We start from the raw sequence: 24,334 nt of genomic DNA on the forward strand, positions 1-24,334 counted from the left end.
AACTTTGGCCATCGATATACGCTAATTTTGGATTAAAGTAAGAACATCGTATAATCCGCAGTATGCATTACCAAATTGCCATCGACAAAGCACGAATTTTCTTCAAAAATTTGTGGAAAATTTGTTTCAAATTTCTTGGAGGATTTCGTCCGGAATTCGATCTAAAAAGTCTGAAAATTGTCAGAAAAAATATGCATAACTTTCCTCAAATATAAATATTTTCCGCCAGGAAATTTGGCAACATCCGAATGCTCATAGGGCGTTTTCACTTAGCACAACAGTGTAGACTCTCATTGAAGGTGAGCCTTCTGCACAAAACATATCAGAATTTCGACGATGAGAACGATTGTCTCGCCTCGCTTTTTTATTATTATATTTATAAAACACCTTTATTTAATATATTACAAAGTGCAACACTGGAAAGAAAACACATTGGATCTAGAGTCCAGACTCTTAAAAACATCGACAAGAAAAAGTACTCTTGATTCAATTAGAATCTAGCTTAAATCAAGAACCAAGCCTCTTAATTTAAGCGGGTTTCGTTTTGATTCAAGCAAAAATCCGATTGACTCAAGAGTATTTTTTCTTGTCAATGTTTTCAAGAGTCTGGACTCTAGATCCAATGTGTTTTTTTTTCCAGTGTTAACCATCGAAAGACAGGTCGATGGCGGAAGGCCTATACTACGTGCTAAAGTTGAAGTTCAAAGTTTTTTGTTTCTTTTTAACGACTGACTCACCTATTCAGCGTATTGGGGTCGTGAGTGAGGGTGGCGAGGACATCGCGGAAGGTGGCGAAGAGGTCGTGGGAGGCAGTGAATCGCTTGCGGTTGCGGGCGAGGCGGGTTTTCCACTCGGGGTAGACCCGGGGGAACCACTCGGGGACGACGACGGAGACCATGGGCATCCGGTCTTCGATCCGCCCGACGAACGTCACTCGGATGGGGTCGATCCGGTTCCCGTGGTCGCCCAGCACTATCACCACCGACCGGTTGAACAAACCTTCTTCCAGACCAGTTCGCAGCAGGGCCGTCAGGTCGCCGTCCAGCGCCTGAAACGGTAAAAGAAAAAATACTTAACAAAAACCCCCAAAAAACTGTACAAATGGCCCGCGGAAATCGTCATAGATTGCGAAAACATCGTTAAATTATTGCAGTTTTGTGGTGAGATGTGTGAACTACCTCAATATAATGATAACTGAGAAGAAGAGGGGCATTTCTGCAAACTCTGAACAATTAAGTATCGCCTGAACTTATTAGGAACTACTTTACCTATCCGGGGAATTTCAAAACAATATATCCGCTAACAGTTTTCCTATGGAGATAGACGCTTTTATGAGTACGTCAGATATCGTGGTTCCCACTTGCAAAATGTAGTGCAGTTAGCGGGTACTAATGGGTCATTTGGGCTGGTCACAGAATTGTGTTTTGATGCTTGATTCTCTTAGATCAGCTAAAGCTTACAAGATCTGCCCAAACAGCATCTTTCTACGTTCAATATCAACCAAGATACCTATCGCGTTTTGAAAAATTCGGTTCGTGACGTCCCGCGGTAGTGACACCCTTGGTCTCTTCCACCTTACTTTCATCCAAGTTTCACGTTGAGTAACCAGCGCAAATGTGCGTCAAACTGACTGATGAGAAAGCAAGGTGTAAGAAACCAAGGGTGTCACTACTGCGGTGGATGACGTCGAAAGCCCGACTTTTCAAAGGGCGATAACCCGGTCAATATTGAACGTGGTAAGTCGTTGTTTGGACAGATCTCATTATTTTCAAGAAATCTACAAGAATCAATCACCAAAACACGATTCCTTGGCCAGCACAACTGAACCATTCTAGACACAGCTGAAGGTGGTCGGGTAGCGGCTGCTGATTCTACAATTTTTTAGTGCTACGCACAACCCGGGTCTCTTATCCGCCGTCTCGCGAGTCGATTGTGTGCACAGTCCAGATTAGATTAGAAATTCTTGCAAGAGTAAGGCATACCCCGACAGTGTTGACGTAATCGTGGCTAAGCTCGTTGAACAAGGAGAACATGAAAACAGGGGAGTCTTTGTAGGCTCGCAGGAAAGACAGGAGGTAGTCGAAGAAGATGATATGTTTGGGCGTGGGGCCGAGGCAGTAGGTTGCGCTAGTTTTGTACAAGAAGGAGGCTTCGACGGCGAGCCAGAAGGTCCGCATGTAGTGCAAAGTCGGCTGCTCTTTGATCCCGCTGGCCAAGTAGTCGAACATGTTGAACTCCGGTAGGTCCTCGGCGTAGATCGTCGCTGCGCCAGCTTCCCGAAACTCGTTCCAGATGAACGGCCAGCCCTGCACATAATGCGTACGTGGACTCATTGAAAAATTGAAGAACATAAATGAACATAATGAGGCTACTATAGTTCCAAAGTGTGCAATGTCCATTCCGGTCGAAATTGAGTTAGGAGTGGATTCTTCATCAGTCATTGGAGGAGAAGTGGAAAATAATTTAATTGTGTACCAAAGCAGCCAAAATCCTTTTTAACTAGCAGCTTTAAAAAGGTAGGTCGCAACAAGACGTAAACAGCACTCAAAACGGTTTTTTGCGTTTTAGAGACAAATCACTTTTAGAGACATTGTGCACTTTGGAACTAGTAGGCTCATATATGTGATGATGTACCTAGGAAAGTATAACTCTCATTGAGGAGAGGGGGATAAGCAGTCAACCCAGGGAAAGATTTTACCTAAGAGGGAACTAGGGAGCGAATTTTCCTCTAAAGTTTTTTAATTTATTCAATTTAATAGACGTAGGAATGAATGAAAGGGCACGCTGGGAAACAATAACATGTCGAATAAATTCGTTTGCCTGTGAAGAGTATATGTACGGACCCGGACATTCAAAGTGCCTTCAAATTCTGCGCATGCAACACGCACAGTGAGGGAGCTGGAATACTTGTATTCCGGCATTGCACCTCCCCAAATCTGCGAGCTGATTATTGAAATTGATAAACAAAACTATAGACAAAGAAGACATAGGGGGCATGGAGATATCCTATTGGTTGAAATGCTGTGTGGTTCTTTTAGACTAAGGGAGAAAATGACGGACGGACTGTCGGGTTTCTTGTGGGTTGCCATTAGTTAGTCTATTACCTACTGCCTTTGTCCATTGCAACCACCAGCTTCCACCAATAGGTTCCCTCCATATCTCTTAAGTCATCTTTGTGTATAGCTTTGTCTATCAATTTCAATAATCGGTCCGCTGTGGAGGGAAGAGTGCGATTTTACTGATGGTGATTTGGTGTGAGTGCTCACCTGGTAGGAATTGTGCGGGTACGGCGGGGACTCTCTGCCGGTGAGCATTGCCATGACGTTCGGCCAGGTGTTCTCCCCGACTTTGTTGAAGCCCAACATGACGGTGGCGTTCATCCTCTCCGTCAAGAGCCGGTACGACTCGGAGAGCTGCCGCATGAAGTTGAGCCGAGACATGGAATCTATTCCGATCACCGACACGCCCAACTCCAAGTCATCCTGAAAATAACGTTATTTGGTGAAACAATTGAATCCTTGAATGGAGTTCCCTACGCTGCCGTGCTAAGGAAAAACGCCGTATGAACATTCGAAAGTTTCACACGGAGAGAAAAACTTCGTGCGTGGGACCCAAAGTTGAGGTCATACGGATCTCTGAAGTTTTCGGATCACGTATCTTAAAACTTGAGGTCCAACTGCCGAAGTTCGGATCAGACATCTGAAGTACTTCGATATATACCGAAGAGTTCGTGTCACACATCTGAAGTACTCCGGTACATACCGAAGTGCCTCGATGTCTGACCCGAACTTCGGCAGCTCGACCTCAAGTTTTCAGATACGTCATCCGAAAACTTCAGAGATCCATATGACCTCAACTTCGGTGAAACGTTTGGGAACCGCTGGCTAATGGAATACATAAAGCATCTAGCCTCTATTTTCAGAATGCAAGTGGCTGCGTATTTTTAGAGCGAACGACGCGGCATGTAGAAAAAAGTTACGCATGAAAGTGTGCCGCAACACAGTTCAAACGTTTCTCCCTGGCTTACATTGCTTACATGCTTACATTGTTCACGATGTAGGCATGCATTGTATGCTTCCGGATCTAATTAATGCCTGCACGAATTTTTAACATGATTGTGTGACGGTAGCTATCAACGCAAAGACGAGCTGCACGGATTAAATTATCGACTTGAATTTTAAAACAAGATAGTCACGCCAATAATCATAGTTTTATGTCTTCAGTTAAGCGAGGAAAAGATTCCGATATTTAAAGTTTCGGAAATTTACCGATTTAAATAGCGTACTAAAATTATTCTCAAACAGCGAGATCTACACTAACAACTGCGAGCTCTGAGGCTTATTCAGCATGTTTTATGAACTCACGTCGCATTAAAAACGCCTTCAATTGCAAATTCCGTGACTTACCATACACGGCGATACTTCAAACGAAGATGCGATTCACTCTCTATCAAATAAAGAGTTGCGCGCTTAGGAAGGCGGACTTTAGTTGCATTATTAGCTTTTTCCTTATAGAATGATCAGTTATATTTTACGTGCAAAGATTTATGTTTCTATGAAAAACTTGTTTTTTTTTTCCTACTTCAAATAGCCCACAAGGGCTAATCCTTGCGCTTTGCCCGTCTCCCCTCCGTCCCTACAACCAGTCCCCGGCAACCACCATTTGAGACCATCAAACTCGGGTCGCCTGGCCGGGAATCGAACCCGGGACCTCCCGATCATAGAGCTAGCGCCACAACCACTACACCATAGGAGGCCGACAGAGGTAGACAAAGGCCGACAAACACTAGTCAACGTAATTCTTGACAATTTACTTGTTTTTTACCCTATTAGCAGAATATTCCGTGTTTTCAAGCCACGAAGTCGGCTTTCTTCTCCTCAAAAAAATAAACTAGGAGCAGAAATTTTAACAGATATACGTGTTTTTGTACTTTGACCATCAATACGTATAATTTCTTTTTGAAGTATAAAGACCTAGATTCTTCTCTAGGATTATTCCGCGAGAGTTTTCACACTTCACCGCATACCTTGAAGCGGCGCACACTGGGGTGTCTCCTGGCGTAGGCATGGAAATTCCTGTAGACGGGTATCCTGGTGAGTCTGTGATCGCACTCGACATAGATGAAGTCCTCGGTGGGGATGTGGGTGTCTGTGAGGGGCACCTTCTCGCCGTAGATGACGTTGAAGTCATCCTCGGGAGCCCGGCTGATCTCCTGATAGTAACAGTCCAAACTCGATGCATCCTCATCGTAGCCCAGAAGCTGCAGGGCCGTCCGGTTGAAACCTAGTCGACCGTCCCTGTCGATCTGCGTTAGGACCAAGTTCCGCTGCGGGCACCTGAATTCAAGGGAAGGAGGAATTATTGGAATACTGTGTCTATGACTATGACTAATGTCTGTATATGCGTTACAATTTGTGGCGCACACAGACATGGATGCACTGAAAAAAAAAAAACATTGGATCTAGAGTCCAGACTCTTAAAAACATAGACAAGAAAAAGTACTCTTGATTCAATCAGAATCTGGCTTAAATCAGGAACCAAGCCTCTTAATTTAAGCGGATTTCGTGTTGATTCAAGCAAAAATCCGATTGAATCAAGAGTATTTTTTCTTGTCAATGTTTTCAAGAGTCTAGACTCTAGATCCAATGTGTTTTTTGTCCCAGTGTGGAGAATTTTCCGAGGAATCATCAATGTCCCAATAGACGTATTCATGCTGAATGGAACCAGAGATGGGTGGGGAAGACGGAGTATGCTCGTTAGGTGAGGGCCGTAAGAATGAGTGGGAATTATAAAGCGCCAGTGACGTCAGCGGTGACGACAGAGACGACATTCCGCGGAGCTGAGTCTTCAACTCATGGGCCCTGTCCACAACGCTCTTGTTACATGCCTACGGTTTATGACCTAGCATATTTTGGTGCTTAGCTCCTATGAATTTTAAATAAAATCCCTTTTTTTCCATTTTCTCGAGAGGGATTACGCCCACTTTCACATTGTTTCTTATGCAGCTTCACGAGCACATCCCATCTTTCCCACACGTCACTGGTTCCTTTTATAGCATAAGTACGTCCCAATAATGCAGAATTTGCAGGTGTCTATAACTTGGTAAATTTTATGTTTAAAATGAAACTGCTGAGAGAACTGAGCACGAGGATATTGTTAGTCTCTAAACCCTGGTAAAAATTGGCAGTAGAATCTGTGTTCCAAAATACCACAGACCTATGGCCGGCTATAAGATTTCCAATAGCTTCTATAGCCGGCTACACAATTTCTTCTAGCCTTTTATAGCCGATGGCGATTAAGCAACTCACGGCCAGGCGATAAAGTCTATGCTAAATGTCACTAATTACGGATGCTAGGACTTAGTGAGTTTTTGGACCACTGTTCTCTTTTTGGGCCGTAGCATCTTGATTTATTTTGCGAGGAAAGCTCCGTACTTTTGCGATGGATGCCTGCCATTCCTAATATATTAGAGCGCCTTCAGTTTCGTATGATACTGTGCAATACCTCTGGTGTGAAATAGTTGCTTCAAGCGCCGTGGCACGCTGTGGTGCGGCAGGCGGGCAGCCAGCGCGAAACGCGCACTGGCGCCTACAAACCTAACAGGGATACTTCACGCGTTGCGCAATGCGTGAAGTATCCCTGTTAGGTTTGTAGGCGCCTGTGCGTCGCCGTTCCGCTTTGCGTTAGGTTCTAATATTTAATCTGGCGGAGTCAGCGTTATTCAACTCATGACTTTGAAATGTTTGCACATCCTGTATGGATTATTACCAAGCACTGGAGAGCTCAAGGAAGCGATCAAGGAATCTGGAGTTCACAAGTTAACCTATACGTGAAATAGTACGAAACTCACTTTTCGCAGTCATTCAAGTGACTTGTGACAGACAATATAGCAAGAAGATATGAATCCATTCTCTGTATTCGAAGGCAAGTTCTGGGTTCAGTCCAGAACCTGAATAGAACGTTGGACAAACAGCACTTTTCAACTATTTCGGACTGAAAAGTTGGAAAAGTTCGATTTTGAGGTTGGGCCCAAAAGCCGACGGTTGATCATATTCAAGTATGTTACGTGTCTAGGTGTCCCAGACACCATATTCAAAGCTCATCATCCGTCGTCTTTGGGCCCAGGTCAAAATCTGAGGTAGAACCGCGAAAAACGCGAAATTTCAGCTATTTTCGGCCACGGAGCCATGTTTAGGCCCCTGTTTCGCAGCCAAAAACGTGAGTATCGGCAAAACTCGATTATTTCCATCATATATGCACCGTCAACTGCCAAATATCCAAAAATTATCCAATTCCGTGGAGGGGCCGATTTCGGCCCAAATCGCAACCCCTCCTTTGAAACTTCAAACTCATATTTCTTCAAATAGCACTTATGCGCCTTGTTTTCCAAGCCCATTAATTATTATTATTGGAGGAAATAAGACAAAGTAACCGAATCTGTTAAAATACATGTGCTTGTTAAAATACAATGCCGCCAGGTGACTTAACGCGGCGGCACATTTTCTCACTTTGAATTATTTTTTCTACTATTTCCCATTTCAGACAAAAAGTATGAAAAATGCCGCGAACTCAGCTCATTTAGTACTCTCAGATGAAGAAATAAAATTTTTGTGTGTAAATTCTCCATTTGGAATTGACTGATATCAATGGCTACAGTGCGAAGCCGCGTACCTCCATTGCGGGGTTTCAAAATGTCCGCTTATATTTTATTTTTTCGAGGAGAAATAAGACAACTTTATAGCTTGAGATTTTTACAAGAGATCTGCTACTCAAGAATAAAAATCAAGGACGTTTTCAAGAAATTAAGTTGACAAGTTTTAATGAAGTATGACAGCATTGGCGGATTCAGCGAACTGGCAACACTGTTTTTCTCCATTTAAACCTATGGAAATGTATCGATTCTTGGAGGGGCCAGATGCTCTGACAGGAATCGATTATTTAACATAGGTTTAAATGGAGGGAATCCAATGTTACCAAATTGCTGGATCCGCCTCTGTATGACAGGAAGTCTGCGACGTCGAAAACGATAAGCAGTTTCGCACTTAGCCTTCGATATGTTTTACTCTTGTTCATGAGGTAATATGGACGTATTCAAATCAAAAGCAAGTAAATCCATTCTGACATGAACCCTATGAGATCTATGAGAAGATATGCACGACAGGGCTCATGTCATATTGGCTACAGGTAATTCTACGAACTGACCTTACGGGTGGGGCCACACTTATTAAGTGAAGGATGGACTTCTCGAACGGATGTAAAATTGGAAATCGGCAGGTTACGCTTTCCTCCGGTGACTCGGTGCCCTGAAAAAACAACAAATTTTAGGAGAAAAGAGCACGGCAACTTACTTAAGGCTATCAAATTTTTGGAAAAAATTAAAATCACAAGCCTTCTTTGAATCATTTGATACTTGCTGAATCCACGCTGAATAAGTTCACGCACTACTAGACTGCGAAGAAGATCAGGTGACGTCAGCCCAAGTAGCAGTGATCGCGATAAATAGCGATTTTATCGGTGGCAATTTATCGCAATATTATCGAATGAAAAATTGCGATTTTATGGCGATTAAATCGCTATGCATCGCAATATTTTGTTCAATAAAATCGCGATCAATTTTCGTCGATAAAATCGAGACTAAATCGCCATATATCGCGATTTTCGTTGTGATAATATTGCGATAAATTGCCGGGCAGTAACATCGCGATTTTATTGCAACAAGATCGAGGATAATCGCTCAGATGTTAATGATCTTAACGATTTTATCGCCGACAAAATCGCAACAAATCGCAATTTTTCCGTTGAAAAATGCTACCTGGGAGTTTAGCATTGAGAGTGAATGCAAGAATCAAAATGGCGGATTGTCTGTCACAGTCTAAAAATGCGTAAACTTATTCGGCATGGGCCCTGATCGTCAATATTCTAAAAGACAACGATACTCTTCTTCTTATCTACACTGCCGTGTTGAGGAAAAACGTCGTATGAGCCTTTATGAGTTGCCAAATTTCCTCTGATCAAATATTCATTTTTGAAGGAAGTCCTGAATATTTTTCCTTGAAATTTTTAAAACTTTAAAAATCAAATCGCGACTGAAACTTCTCTGAAAGTTGGGAGAAAAGTATCCAAGAGTTTTCCTTGCCACTGAAAAGAAGTTTCTTACGTATTTAACCTGACATCAAAATAATATGATTACTTCGTATAAACCGCCTCTCCTGCCCCCTCGTTCCTTCATGAGAAGATTTTATGGACTAGTTTTTGTTTACTAACCTCGTAATACACCAGTCTTTCTAGTCTTGGACGGAATATTTCTTTCTGGACGTGGTATATTGTCACGATTGCTGAAACAAAGAAACAAATACCAAAATTCAGTACTTATGAGATGAGTCAAATCAAGATGAAGAAATATAGGCAGCAACAACTTAAAGTACATTTGGAGCGCTGAGATACATTCGCGCGAAACATTATCATCGGAAACTGAAAATCAACATTTTTCACTCGCTGCATCGTCGATTTTTTCAAATTTATTTAGATAATTGTATTTTTTGGGGGAAGTTATGAATATTTTAAATGATATGTTTTAAAGATTAGTAAAAATTGCCCTTTTAAAATTTACGAGATTTTTAAAGTTAAGTTTTTTTTTTTTTTTTTTTTTTTTTGTTAACAGTCGTCACCAAAGGACTTTGGAAGATTTTAACCCATTGGCGGATCCAGCAACTTGGCAACGTTGCTTTTTTCCATTTAAACCTATGGAAATCTATCGATTCTTAGAGGGACCAGGTGCTCCGGCAAGAATAGGTAGTTGGTTAGTTAATATATTTTAAAACCTTCAGCGTCACAGGCTATTAACGTCTTTACAGAGAATTTTGAAGATGGGGGTATATACGATTTAGATTTTTAAATTAAGAGAGGTGAAGAGTTTCAGAATTTTGGTAGTGATTGTTTAACATAGGTTTAAATGGAGGAAATCCGGTGTTGCCAAATTTCTGGATCCGCCTCTGTTTTAACCGGAATCAGCTTACCTGAATCAGACGTTGCCTAATTTTATTTGATATTTGATTTTGGAAAAAGAAGACGAAGCTACACAGAAACTTAAAAATGAGTAAGGACATGCTTCAGAATCCTGGGTAAATTCAGAAGAAGTTCGAAGGCATTTAGGAGGTCAATTTTCTTGTTAAAACATCACGAGAAAAAAATGAGGAAATGTAAAATGGCGGTGACTGATTCCGTATCCTAAACTGAACTTACACCCCTCTGGCTGGAGATTTTACTTACGACGGAATAGGTGCTGACATGACGCGGCGACGACGCGACGTAAACTCTTACGTTTCACGAACGTAAGCGGTTAACGCGTTATTAAGAAGCGTGGCCCGAAGAATGCGAAAATGCCGAGCCGGTTTGTATGCATGAACGCTTTGATGGCGCATAATGATATAATTAGAGCAACGCAGTCTAAGAAAGAAATGTAACCTGCTGCCGGGTACACTGCGGTTGCCATGTAGGAAAAAAAATTGGTTATTTCAGTAAAAGAGAATATATGAATATTAACCACCCAGGGCGCGGGACCAAGTTGATAGTCGTTCTTCAACCAGCCTTCTTCTAATAAAGTCCCGTACCTATGGTTTGAAGTAAGGTTAAGGAAGGTCTACAAGAAGGCCTTGATTCCGACCGATTTTAAAAAAGGCGTAGGCGTGTGGAACTACTGTAAAATTTGCAAAATCAGCTATTTTTTTTCGATTTATCACTGGGGGAAAAAACATAGTGGATCTAGAGTCCAGACTCTTAAAACATTGACAAGAAAAATACTCTTGATTCAATCGGATTTTTGCTTAAATCAAGAACCAAGCCTCTTAATTTGAGCGGATTTCCTTTTGATTTAAGCAAAAACCTGATTGAATCAAGAGTATTTTTTCTTGTCAATGTTTTCAAGAGTCTGGACTCTAGATTCGATGTTTTTTTTTTTTTTTTTTTTTTTTTTTTCCAGTGATGGTATATTTTGCAGTGGGATCTTTTTGAGTAAACTTCAGGGGTGTAACTTTGGAAATGGATCCTAGCATGGGATCAGAATGATTTGTCATCGCAAAAAGGACAAAATATGGATCGAAAAATTTCCACGATTTTGACGAGTTTTTTAGTTGGTGCGATCCTACCTTAAAATTGACAAAATTCGCAGTATAATTTTTTTTGTATTTTGTACTTTTTGTCCGTCGTAAATCATTGTATTCCGTTTTAAGTAAGCATTTCCAAAGTTATACTCTAGAATTTTACTCGAGGTTTGCAAGAATTGGACGTATTTCTGCCAAACGGGACGACGATCAGACACGAGCCCTGAGACCCATAAGAATATATGCATAACTGGGCTGACGTCATAATGCACGTAGTTCCGTTTGACAGGAATAAGTCGAATTACCCTTTTCATGATGCTATGTTAAAAATGTCCTTAAACCTCCCTTCATCACAACGTAAACCGTATCGACAGTGAAATTCCCAAACTACTTATCTCGTTTGCGATGTTTCAAAATCTCCGCCTCTATTTTATTTTTCAAAAGGAGAACAAATCAATATTAACCCTTGAAGATATCTCTCGCTAAGAGAAGAAAAATCACGTAAGTTTCATAAAAATGATGTTGAGTAGTTTCCTATTTAAAAAAATAAATATAAAAAGAAGTCTGCAACGTCGCAAACCGAGATACGTGATTTGGGAGTTACACCGTTGATATGGTTCTCTATGGAAAGGAGCTGTGTAGTGGGAAAAACGACTACGAATAAAGCCATAAGTTCACAGCTTATGGCGATCACCAACGAAGTGTTTCTCTTCCTTCGCGTGTGTACATTTTGAAATTTTCTGCATGCATCAACGGATTCACCGCGCAACAACTTACTGAGTGAGATTGAGAACCTCATATTTGCTCCGTGGATTCTAGAGGAATGGGAAAGTTGATTGCTAGAATCCGTCGATATAGAGGATGTCTGTGGCAGGGAAAAGTATATGAATTACTCGGCGATAGTGGAATAAGTACCATTGATGAGTTCAAATACTATGTATGGCTTTTTTCCTGGTGGAGCGGCTATGCCAGCCCAAAAAAATGAAGGATACGAGCATTCTTGTCGCAGAGGAAAATAAAGAATGACATCTTATTGATTATCACACACAGAATTTCTGACCGCCGCTCAAATTTTCAATTTTTTTTTTATCAACGTTGTGTCTCGAGACGTACCAATCCTTGCTTCTTGCGATATCTATCCATTTCCCTCTCTAGCTCTCGCGCCCTAGCAAACTTTCACAATTTCCTAGGAAACGCCCCTCCCCCCCACCCCGCCCTCGCCCTTCACAAAGAAGATTTGGGGCCTCTCCTGAGGAGGAAGAGCAAGCTGTAGGTTCATAAAGTCCCTGGCAGGCTTTGCATGATGCCTTAAAAACGCTGGTTAGGGCCCCAAAAATCTGCCAAAAGGGACCTTTAAAAGGTCATTATGTCCAAATTTGTGGGGGAGAGAGGGGATCAGGATCACCCCCAAGCCTTGCGGGCTAATCTGCCCCTGCCTGTCTATTTGGACCGAGCTCAGCAGAAAGGAACCAAGCCCTCATAATATCAGCTATTGCCAAATTTAATTGAGCAATTTAATGCATTACATGAAAACGGTTGGGCGAATTTTTGAGCTTTCAGTGAATTTTCTGGATAGTGCGAAGCAAATTCCTTAATATCTTCGAAGGAATCCGCACAATATTGTACTGTATGATTTTGTCGGGTAGTCCTGGACCCTCTTTCCTCTTAACTGCACTACGTCATTTATGGATTGAAATCAAGGCTGCAGATCTTCCACCCCGGCTCGTTTGCATGTGATGTGTCCCTACATTATTGACGTGAATTTTCTCGTTACACACGAAGGAACGAGCGAGGGGAGATGGAGGGGGGGGGGGGGTCTGCTGTGCCCGTTCCTCGGCGAGTTCCGTCCGCTGAGGGCAGCGAGCGAGATGCGTTAATCATTAATTACTCATTATCTAATGTGTGCAGTGGGCACTGGAGTTGGACTGGATGCGCGATCCACTCAATTATTCATCGGCTCTGGAGCCACAGAGGGAGGCGAATATGAGTTATGACGCGTGCGGCGCGCGCGCACCTCGATCTGGAGCACGCGAGTCTTCCGTCCCGACACTGCACTGAAAAAAAATCTCGGTGTATTTACTAAGAAAAGGGTAAAATTACCAAGAATTCAGGGTTCTATTTGATCCCAGTTTTTTCTTGGTAAAATTACCATTTATGGAATTGGTAATTTTACCGAGAAATCTCGGTAAAATTATTGAACTTTCTCGGTAATTTTACTGGACCTTGGTAAAAACGCCAATATTTTTTATCGACTGTGGTAGAATTACCGAGATAAAGTGACAAAGTTACCGGGAATTGATCACCAATAAAAGTGGTATTCTTACCTGAAAAAACAGTAAAAATACCGGTTTTTAGGTAAGCTTACCAGTTTGCCCTGGTAAAATTACCAATAATTGGTAAAAAAAAAGTGAGATGGTAAAGGTACCAACGGACCTTGGTAAAAACGCCTTTAATGTTTTTTCAGTGTGATCAACACACTTGTGTTAACACGACGGCACTGCGCTCTCCGACTGCGATTGCAGGGGGATGCAAACACTAGGGTGGCTGAGAGAAACACTCATCTAGGGTTGGAGGGGTAGGATGAGAAATCCACTTTTCCGGAAAATCGATTTCGGTCTAAAATCGATTGAAGTCAAATCAATTCAGGCGTAACACTCGATTTTTAAAGATCGTTTTTTTTTTTAATTTTTTTTGTCTTGATCCCTCCTCGGGAACTTTAAATTTACCGATAGAATATTATAAAAATAAGATATGACTTATGAAAACTACCAAACATTCTCAAAAATTACAAAATTGCATAGAGTTAGTAAAAGTAGATTCAGTCAATCAATCAGGGTTCGATTTGATCGATTTTTCTGGTAAAAAATCCATCTTTTGGTCGAATCATTTCTTTACTCCCATCCCTACACTCAATTTACTGTAACTTCTTTAGTGTGAGTTTGAGATATTCATTTTTAGAGCTGCTCTGTCATTTTGAGAAAGAGTACTGTATACAGATCCAGGAATTACTCATTTTTTTCAAATTTTTATGAGCGGATAGTTTGAATTTATTATGCATCGAAGAATGTTAGTATCTCAGTTTGGGGTTTCTTTCAATATAGAACCTCACACGAATCATGCTCTGCGTTAAATTTTGATGCGAAAACATGTATCATAGTGCTGGAATTTGCACTTTGTCGAGAGGTCCATAATTAGGAGGCCGAATGAGCGGATGAAGTGTAGCCGCAGGCTTTTGGAAAACATGAAATATTAATTAAAGGCATTGGAGTCCATCCAGAATGGGGTCCCGACGTCATCTCCCGCTGGTTTTGCTACAATCCTTAATTTTCGGGATGAATGTGCCTTGATTAGTTTCATTGACCCTATACCAAGGACTGAGGACCCTGTCGGGAAATTTAATACAAGCAGTGAGAAAGTAGTTGGTAACTTCATCCAATCTATCTATAAGCCGCAATATTTTTTTTTTTCTCTTTACGGCAAAGAGCCTTTAAACGCTCATAATTTTGAAAACAACGTCAAATTCGGTTGTCGGAATTAAGCTTTAAGCCGTAGCTAATAATACGTCTCATCGAAGTTGTTTTCTAAAGTTCATTTTTGGCATGTAATGGAAGATTGATGCAAAAAATATTACACATTGAAAAATTAAGAGATTGATAATACTCAACAAAGCCTGTCTCAAAGTAAACTTCGCAAAATGTTTGACTTCAAAAACTCCATATATTCAACCCAAATTAGTTTTGAATTTTCATTACGTATAACACTCGATGTAATTTTTCACAATTAAATTCAATTTTCCTCAATTTCAATTTTTTCAGCTTCGTGAGCACTAGGCTTCACTCTTGTGACTATGAGCCTTGAAAGTTTGAACACTGAGTTTGAAACATTTACTTTGTATCTATAAATAATTCAGCCAATTGTCTAACAATTGCTGCGCTTATCCAACACCGAACTATCGTTCTTTCGTTTTTTCATACCTCGTATAATTGTATGCACACCGAAGCGATAGCATTACTGAGCGAAGATATCGCTGGAAAAAACCCCTTATCGACAATAATTCCGACTTAAAATCACATGTTTGATTTGAAGACACTGCGAGCAAAAGAAGAGGGTCGTTCGCTACTATGCGCCCAATTTATTTAATAGGTCAAGCGTGTTACTTTGTATGACTTGAGGCTAATTTAAAAGTATCCCACTGGTCCATGAAAACAAAAAGAAGGAGAGGAAAAGCGACTATTGCAACCAACACAAAATTCACGAGCTACCTTCAGCAAGAGCTGCACAAATCCGTCGTTTCATGACCAGCTTAGGTTCGGTTGGGTCATACCACTATTTCGACTCGTGGGAGCTCGGGTGGTTTACCTCGTAAAATTGAAGGCGCACCAAAGCGGTGGCATCGCTGAGCGAAGTTTACGCTGGGAAAAAACCCCGTATCAATAATCGAGAATTTCCACGCAAATGTTTTATTACTTTACCTGAGAGTAGAGTACCTGTATAGGGAGAGTACCGACAGATCGGTTCATGGAGGGCTTAGGGCCCAAAAGTGCAGCCACCCTTCTAACCAACTTCTAACGTACAAAATTTCACTGCCAGTCTGCAGATTCCAATTCTAACCAAGATGGCCAAGAATGTACAGAAATGAGCGTTCTAGTCCACGAAATTGAGTAAATTTATGCAAAAACTGAGTCAAACACGTGCTTAATAAAGGACGGTTCGTAACAATAGTATCAGTAAATCGCTCTGGATAATTGAAATTCATAGGTTGGCTGCCCTTTTGGGCCCTAACTTTATTCGCGGAGGCATCGGTGAAGGCCTGATGGACTTTCGGAGTTTCAGATCTGTCGGTACTCTCCCTATACAGGTACTCTACCTGAGAGTGCTCAAAGAGCTGATTTCGGCGTATTTTGAATAATTTTTCCTGATTTGGAAATTAATTTTAAAATAGATCAATAACTGAGAAAATGCACCCCGTAGTGACGTCATCTTAAGACATTTTCCGTACAAACGCATGGATTCCAGCAGATTAAATCATTCTGTCATATCTTCTCTAGCACCTATTGCTACCAACACAAAATCCACAAACTACCTCTAGCAGGAGCTGCGCAAATCCGTCATTTCATGACCAGCTTAGGTTCGGTTGGGTCATACCACTATTTCGACTCTTAGGAGCTCGGGTGGCATACCTCGTAAAATTGAAGGCGCACCAAAGCGGTGGCATCGCTGAGCAAAGTTTACGCTAGGAAAAAACCCCGTATCAATAATCGAGAATTTCCACGCGAATGTTTTATTACTTTACCTGAGAGTGCTCAAAGAGCTGATTTCGGCGTATTTTGAATAATTTTTCCTGATTTAGAAATTAATTTTAAAATAGATCAATAACTGAGAAAATGCACCCCGTAGTGACGTCATCTTAAGACATTTTCCATATAAACGCATGGATTCCAGCAGATTAAATCATTCTGTCATATCTTTTCTAGCACCTATTGCTACCAACACAAAATCCACAAACTACCTCTACCAGGAGCTGCACAAATTCGTCGTTTCATGACCAGCTTGGGTTCGGTTGGGTCATACCACTATTCGACTCTTAGGAGCTCGGGTGGCATACCTCGTAAAATTGAAGGCGCACTAATGCGGTAGCGCTACTGAGCGCAGATTTCGCTGGAAAACCCCTTATCAACAATGCAGAATTTGCATGCAAATGTTTTATTGCTTTACTAAGAGTGCTCAAAGAGCTGACTTCGTTGTATTTTTCATGATTTTTTCTGATATGGAAAATAGTATTAAAATAGATCCAAAAATGATAATAAACGCACCACCTTGTGACGTCATTTGAGGGCATTTCCCATTTAAACGCATGAATTCCAGCGGATTAAATCATTCTGTCTTATCCTCTCCAATAATTTATGAACCACGGATATCCTTTAGTAGTTTCCACTAGACACGAAATGCATCAAATTTCACACACCTGCAAATTCTCCATTTAGACTTGAACTCACAATTTTGATTTGAGGAAGCCGCGAGGAAAGAAAGGCGTCATCCCCCAAGGAAGCGATGTACCGTTTGGCAGCAGTGGCTATTTATGATGATACAATTTGTACAAGGAGTAATAAAAGGAAACGCAGACACGTGAAGCTGCGAAAGCTCTAGTAATCTGTATCATCAACGGATACTGATCGAGGATCACACTTCGAGTCTCTTCAATTTAGCTGTTGCCGGGCTGTTCCCCGTTAGCTTTGCATTATCGTTGCCCCTCTGGCTAAAAGGCGTATCTCGATTGCACATGAGCCCCAAAAAGCATGGATTTATAGGTGAGGCTGGGCTCAAGTGCAAATTGAGATGAGCCCTTTCGTCAGATGAACATATTTATGCTAAAAGGAACTATACGCATAGGGATTGCGTGTAACATAGTTCCTTTTAGCATGAATACGACCAGATAGGCGATGTTAGATGCACTGCACATGGTGAGAAAGCTGTTATTAACGAGACGAAACTAAACAATACATGCGCAGGTGTGTGTTCCTCAAGCCTAACCCGGAAAGATTTCAGCCGGAAAATTTTAGGCACATTCAATGGCCGAAGTGTGAAACCACGTATCTCCGTTTGCGACGTTGCAGACTTCCGGTTTTATTTTGTTTTTTCTTTGTAAAACTTGTAAACGTGATTTCTGGAAAACTACCTCCATTTTTCTCCTCCGTCAGCAGAATATTCTGTTTAATCATTAAGCTACATAGGTGGTTTGTTCCTCTTTAAGAACACAAAAAAGGAGATTAGATTTTGAAACAGCACAATAAAGATACGTTGTTTCATACTTTGGCTATCGATATCCCGCTTCAACCCGTTATATCGATGCGATGTTTCATGGTTGCTTATGAATACCTACATGAGCCATCAGGTAGTAAGTAGTATCACATCAGTGATTTGGACGTATTTATGCTAAAAGGAACTATGTGCATAAGGTTTGCGTATGACATAGTTCCTTTTAGCATAAATACGTCCATTTAAGGTCCATTAGGTCTTATGTCATGCTAGATAAAAACGCCGTATGGGTATTCAAACGTTGCCAAGTTTCCTTCTGGAATACATTTATTTTTGTAAAAAGTTATGGATTTTTCCTCAAGATTTTAAGAGTTTTTAGGGTAAATTAAGAGCAATATTATCTAAAATATTTTGAAAGAAAAAAAAAAAAAAACATTTATAAATTTCCCCGAAAATTCGTCATTTGCGAAGGAAATTTGGCAACTTCTGAAAGCTGATGCGCCATTCTTCCTTAGCGTGGCAGTTTTGTCCATGTATACAAAGTGCCTGTTACTTCGGAGGAATACATTATGGCTGAGTTATGGTTTATTCCACCGGGAGCACAGAAAAGGGGCGAAAAACGATGCGCAGCTGTTGCAACCCCTTGCGCCATTTTTGGTCTAACTCTTATCCTTCGTATTATTGTTACCCCACTAAAGGGGTCTCAGACTGAGAGGAAAAGCTCAGCTTCAGATATTGAACGTAGCACCGAACTTTTTCGGTTCTGGTAACTGGAGTTTTCGGTTATTGGAACTAACTGTTGGTCAGTTCCAAGCCAGGACCAAAGTTCAGTTTTTGTACCCAAAAACTTCGATTACTTCAGCTGAAAAATTGATATATTCTGGACCTAACTTTTTCCTCAGTGTGCAAGAGTCCCGGTGCCCCTCTTCCATCATAGGCACGGCTGTAGAGAAATTTCTGGGAGTGGCCCGGCTCCCATTTTTCCAAGAGGGGTGGATTTTCCGGCACAATGGAAAATCTTGTAGGGTTATTTTCTCTAGGAAATTCTAGACAATGACCACCCTTACATGCTTTTTCAGAACATTTGAGTGCATAGGTTGGCTGCCATTTTTGGGTCCTAAAAGCTCTATGACCTAACCTCCAAAATTACAGACAATTTTCACCACAATTAAGGGCTTGGAGGACAAGGCGCATAAGTGTAATTCTTGCTATTTCGAGAAATACATGTTTGAAGTTTCGAAATTACATGGATCCTTGCGGCGGACAAAAAGTTCAAACTGACTTTTTATGCTTAGAAACTGGAATTTGAGAGCGAATTTTTCACAGAATATGCATTATGACTAGTTTTATTGAAATCTTTAATATCTCATTTTTTTTCAAAAACTGCACTTATGCGCCTTGTCCTCCAAGCCCCTCGACTCCACCGTCGCAATTTCCTCTCAAAAGCTGGCAACGGAACTTTCACTCATCCTCGCGGAGATTCCACGATCGGCAGACATCCCGACGTCCATCCGACGTCCGGCGGCGGAGCGGGTATAAAACCCGGCGACCACCTCGCTCTCCCCGCAGTCCGTTACCTCCTCACCAGCACAAAGCAACCACGATCCCCCATTCCGCGATGTTCCGTCCGTGTGTCTTCCTCTTAGCGTGTTCGCTGACCCTCGCCCTGGTGGCCGGGCAGTACTTCGGCGACGACGGTGGCGACGGGGGCCACCACGAGGACCACCACTACCACCACGAGCCGGCCCACTACGAGTTCCACTACGCCGTCCACGACAAGCACACCGGCGACATCAAGCACCAGCACGAGTCCCGGCACGGCGACACCGTCCACGGCGAGTACTCCCTCGTCGAGCCAGACGGACACATCAGGACCGTCAAGTACAACGCGGACCACAAGACCGGCTTCCACGCCCATGTTTCCCGCAAGGAATACCACTGAGAGGGCTCCGGTGCCGTGCGGTAAGTCTGTTTTTGGTTTTGAAGGAGGTGGGGTGATGCAAAAATGAGAGGCTTGGCTTTCATAAGTGCAGTTTTTGCTACACTGGAAAAAAAAGACGCTTGGATCTAGAGTCCAGACTCTTAAAAACATTGACAAGAAAAAATACTCTTGATTCAATCCGACTTTTTCTTGAATTGAGGAGCCAAGCATCTTGATTTAGGCGGATTTCCTCTTGATTCAAGCAAAAAGTCTGCTTGAAACAAGAGTATTTTTTCTTGTCAATGTTTTTAAGAGTCTGGACTCTAGATCCAAGCGACTTTTTTTTCCAGTGTATTTTAAGAAATACGTTTCAAATTTACATGGAGCCTCATGGCGGAAAGGAAGTTTAAACTAGCTTGTGGATGCTTTAAAGTTGGATTTAAGTTGTGAATTTTTCACAGAATATTTTCTCAAACTATTTTTACTAAAGATCATGAATATCTCAATGTTTTCAAATACTGAACTAATGTGCCTTGTCCTCCAAGCCCCTCAAATGATTTTCATTTTGATAGGCACTTCAGTAAAATTCCATAAAAATTAATGGATTTTTTTTCTCTCGTATTTTGCATAATTAGCAGTGGCAAATATTTTTAATCTCTCGAAAATATCTACTTCCAACGTTGTATTCTCAAGGTTTTTTCGGGGCTCGTAAAAATCGTCCCTTTGATGAAGGGATACAAAAGACTCTTTTAAACCTCCTCTCTCAATGACAATGTAAACCAGATGGCGCTTGTTTATACAAATAGGCTTTAGTTCCTTTTGGCATAAATACGTCTATATTTTAATTGAGTGAGGTTAAAGGGAGCTTTCTGCATACCTTCACAAAACAGACAATTTTTACCAGCCGCGAATTAAATTTAATAATATAACTTTGGTTATAAATCCTGTCAAGGGATTACAATGATTTCCCGCTGCACATTCTGCAAGTTGCAAAGGAAAAAATCCTAGTGTACGTCTGAACCTACCTCGATCTTTGCAAAATCCTCAATATTCTTTCCTCTGAATTTTGTGATTTTTCCAGTGGCAAATCAGTAAAGACCCATTGCAAAAATCTATTCTTTAAGTTATACTTTTTAATGTTTACATTGAAAAAACTGCCCTCTTTCATAATCCGCTTCAAAAGCCTCCTCAAATCTCCCTCAGTCACGATGAAAATATGAATGGAATATTTTCGAGGCAAGAAGTTGTTTCTGGAACAACGATGAATACTGAGTCTATAGTGAAACTGCAGAAATGTGTGTCTTGCTTCAAGGGGTTGCAAACCTCTTGTCATACTTCATTTTATGCATGGGAAAGGAAAAGCTATTAAACGTCTTTATTTAAAACTTATTTAGTGATTTTTCTCTCAATGAAAAGAATACATCAAGAAAATTTTCAAAACTCTCGACAATTATAGTCCTAGAAGTTAGTTAAGAACGAATTTTAGGAGGTGAAATACTTTGATGCTGAAGATGTATTTTATATACTTAAATATATTTGTACTACACTGCACTACATCTTCATCGTTGCAGGGCCGGATTTAGGGGGCGGCAATTTTGCAATTTTTTGAAATATATGTATAAGAAAAATCGGATTCGGAAAACGAGAAGAGGCGAGAAAATCTCTCATCTCCTGAGAGTATAGTAATTTCTAATTTTGTCGTATTTTGGTGATACAAGAGACAGGATCTTTAATTAGTCGAGTTAAGAGAGAAACCAAACACGCAACTTGTCCTAGAGCGGCGCGGTGCAGAGAGCAATGATGACGAGGACTTGAGATGAAAAGGAGAAACCCTCGCCTCGGCGCGGCAGTCGGCATATTAGCGCCTACAAGACCGCATGAATACTTCACGCATTGCATCAAAACACAATGCGGTCAGCAGCGCAGCGGTCGACGTGAAACGCATGGCGCCTACACGACTGTCGGAATACTTCACGCATTGTGCCAAACAGAGTGCGGTCGGCGCGGCGCGGCGCGACGGTGGAGGTTAAAGTTATTAAACCACATTTATGTTTGTACTTTCATAATTTTTTCGTTCATTTCTCATACATGGAAGGCCTTGTCCGCACACAAAGATAAGTTTACCGGAACTTAACTTTCGGGCAAAGTTTCGTGAAATTTTGCTATAGTATTGACACGGCTTTCACAAAAAATGTGCCCAACAAGAGTAAACGCGTTTTATGCAACCCCCCCTCCCCCTCCGGCAAGTTCACTTGATGGTCTCTATTGATGTTTCAAAACGAATCAGAAGGGGGCGGCAAAATACAGGCGGCCCATGGGCGGCAATTAAGTAAATCCGGCCCTGAATCGTTGCAGATTTTGTTTCATTTGCGACTGCGACTGACATAAGATTATCTGAAGTAACTTCGGCGCTCACTTTTTTTCAACTTAAAAGTCTACAATCGTGAAAAATATGTTTGATGATATCTGCTCATATCTACTTAAGTACAAGATCTATACTGATATTCTAAAAATATTTGTGAATTTTTTTGGCGTTGTAATATGCAAATAAATTGCAATACTCTCTAAAAATGTAAAAAAATATATATTTCATTTTTTTGATAAATATATTTTACTGAAACTTATCCTCATTATTTCGTTAGAGAATTCCAATTGACCTTTTTGCGACGAGCGTTTGATGTTAGATTTTCTCATGAATCACGCGTTCAGTTTTTCCAACTTAGAGATGGAACCGTGAAGAATTCGTTTGACGAAATCTTCGGACATTTTGAAGAAAAAAGCCACCAATGCATTCGAAATCTAACACTTGAAATTTTAATGTTGCAGCGTGAGAACACGAAGGCGCATTGGAAACCCCTGATTAACGTCAACGACAGGACTTCGGAGGATTCCTTTTTCATAGTCATCTTTAAAGTTGGAGGTCACCTTGCGTTCCTCCATAGATGAACTATCATTCTGTGCGAATGGACTAGCAGACAAGGTACGAATTTAAGCATTTTGATACATGTTTCTCATCCAAAGTTTTACGTAAAATACGATTCGCGCGACGAAAATTACTAAAATTAACTCTTAACCAAGATGTTTGATGCTTTTTGAGGCGTAAATTCAACTCAACTTTGTGTTCTGCGTTTAATTCTGGTTAAGAAACACGTATCAGAATTCTTAAGTTTGTACCTTGTTTACTAGTTCATTATAAAGTTCCTTTCTTGCACTTACTTATATGCTCCCGGCGGCGGAGTCATAAACGCCGCAAGTTCCTAAAATAATTCCAGCAGGTGCTTCAGTATACGAAAGTTCTTTCTTGTGAAAATAATGACTGAGAGACATTCAAAGGCGTTTTTCGAAGTGGGACATAACTGAGAATTTCCTAGCACGATCTCGTTTTCCTGAAAAGTGTATCTAACTGCCCGAAACCAATTAGAGATTGGAACAACCACTTTTGCTTGTAATTACCAGGAGAAAAAATTGCATGATATCACAGTCCTGTAAATTACAGACTGATTCTGCCGTGCTCAGTAAGTACGCCGTATGAATCTAGATGTTGCCAAATTTCATTTGATAAAATGCGAATTCTCTGAAAAACTCGTGAAAATATCTCTTCCAGATTTTCAGAGGATTTGATTCGCACTTTCATCTAGAGTATCTGAAAATTTCGAGGAGAAACATTCATAATTTTCTCGAAAAAGACGTGCTTCCTCGGGAGAAATTTGGCAACACTCGATTGCCCATGCGGCGTTTTTCTTTAGCACGATAGGATTGCACTGCCTCGTAAGAGATTATGAATTTTATATAGGTATCACTGCGTCACGCTTAATTACCATTCTCTCGATTGAAATCGTCCAGTATCCGTTTCATGTATATTATTAGTTCCACTTCCATGTTTAATTATTTCAAGACAAAAAGTAGATTACACTTAGAAACGTTACCAAAATCAATCTTGCCTGTTTTGTACTTATGCAATGCGACTTTTAGCCACGATTGTTTGTTACCATTTTGTTAAGTCTCTTAAATTTACCAAATACAACTCATTTGCTCAATTATTTCCGTCCATTGCTTGAATTTATTTTCAGTCTTGATTGAGGGGTGTAGCATATCAATCGAACCGTATTATTTTGTCGTATTCATTCCGTTTTTGTGTTAATCAAAATAATGGAAAAGCTGATTTTCCATTTCGTGGAAATTTTGACACATTTATGTAACATTGGTAAAATAAAATGGATGTATTTCTGTCAAACAGAACTATGTGCAATATACATCATGACGTGAGCCTTGTTATGCATATATTCTTATGGGCCTCGGGGCTCATGTCTCAATGCACATCATTCCGTTTAGTAGAAATACGTCAAAATGGACTGATCGTGAGTTCAACAGGAATGCACCAAGCCGCGTCATATTTGAACCGAGAAAAATAGGTTTGAAGTTATCCATGCCTTTGCCAAATCCAATTTCATGGACAACATTAAAGGAATTTCCACGTGCAAAATATTTTTTTCGACTTCGCATTTTTGACATGAAAAAATGTACCAGTTTAATTCAAAATTAATCCCTACTCCTTTTT

The 24,334-nt window shown here is 40.9% G+C and overlaps 2 protein-coding genes across 7 annotated transcripts in view; one reads left to right on the forward strand and one right to left on the reverse strand.

Annotated features, from left to right (window-relative positions):
• LOC109032280 (uncharacterized) overlaps nt 1-24,334 on the reverse strand; it is a 67,232-nt gene that overhangs the window by 11,938 nt on the left and 30,960 nt on the right. For all 6 annotated transcript variants that reach the window (XM_072299734.1, XM_072299735.1, XM_072299733.1 and 3 more), the window contains 6 exons: nt 9,265-9,335; nt 8,203-8,303; nt 5,027-5,336; nt 3,267-3,482; nt 1,983-2,306; nt 738-1,048 (listed from right to left, as the gene is read on the reverse strand). In XM_072299734.1, coding sequence (XP_072155835.1) covers nt 738-1,048; nt 1,983-2,306; nt 3,267-3,482; nt 5,027-5,336; nt 8,203-8,303; nt 9,265-9,335 — 1,333 coding nt within the window. The remainder of the gene's footprint in view (nt 1-737; nt 1,049-1,982; nt 2,307-3,266; nt 3,483-5,026; nt 5,337-8,202; nt 8,304-9,264; nt 9,336-24,334) is intronic.
• On the forward strand, nt 19,257-23,855 carry LOC109032550 (cuticle protein 7). Its single transcript, XM_019044775.2, has 2 exons — nt 19,257-19,817; nt 22,603-23,855. The coding sequence occupies exon 1, from the start codon at nt 19,474-19,476 to the stop codon at nt 19,795-19,797; it is 324 nt and encodes a 107-aa protein (XP_018900320.2). The 5' UTR covers nt 19,257-19,473; the 3' UTR covers nt 19,798-19,817; nt 22,603-23,855.

Source organism: Bemisia tabaci, chromosome 4, assembly GCF_918797505.1.
Source record: "Bemisia tabaci chromosome 4, PGI_BMITA_v3".
Lineage (NCBI taxonomy): Eukaryota > Metazoa > Arthropoda > Insecta > Hemiptera > Aleyrodidae > Bemisia > Bemisia tabaci.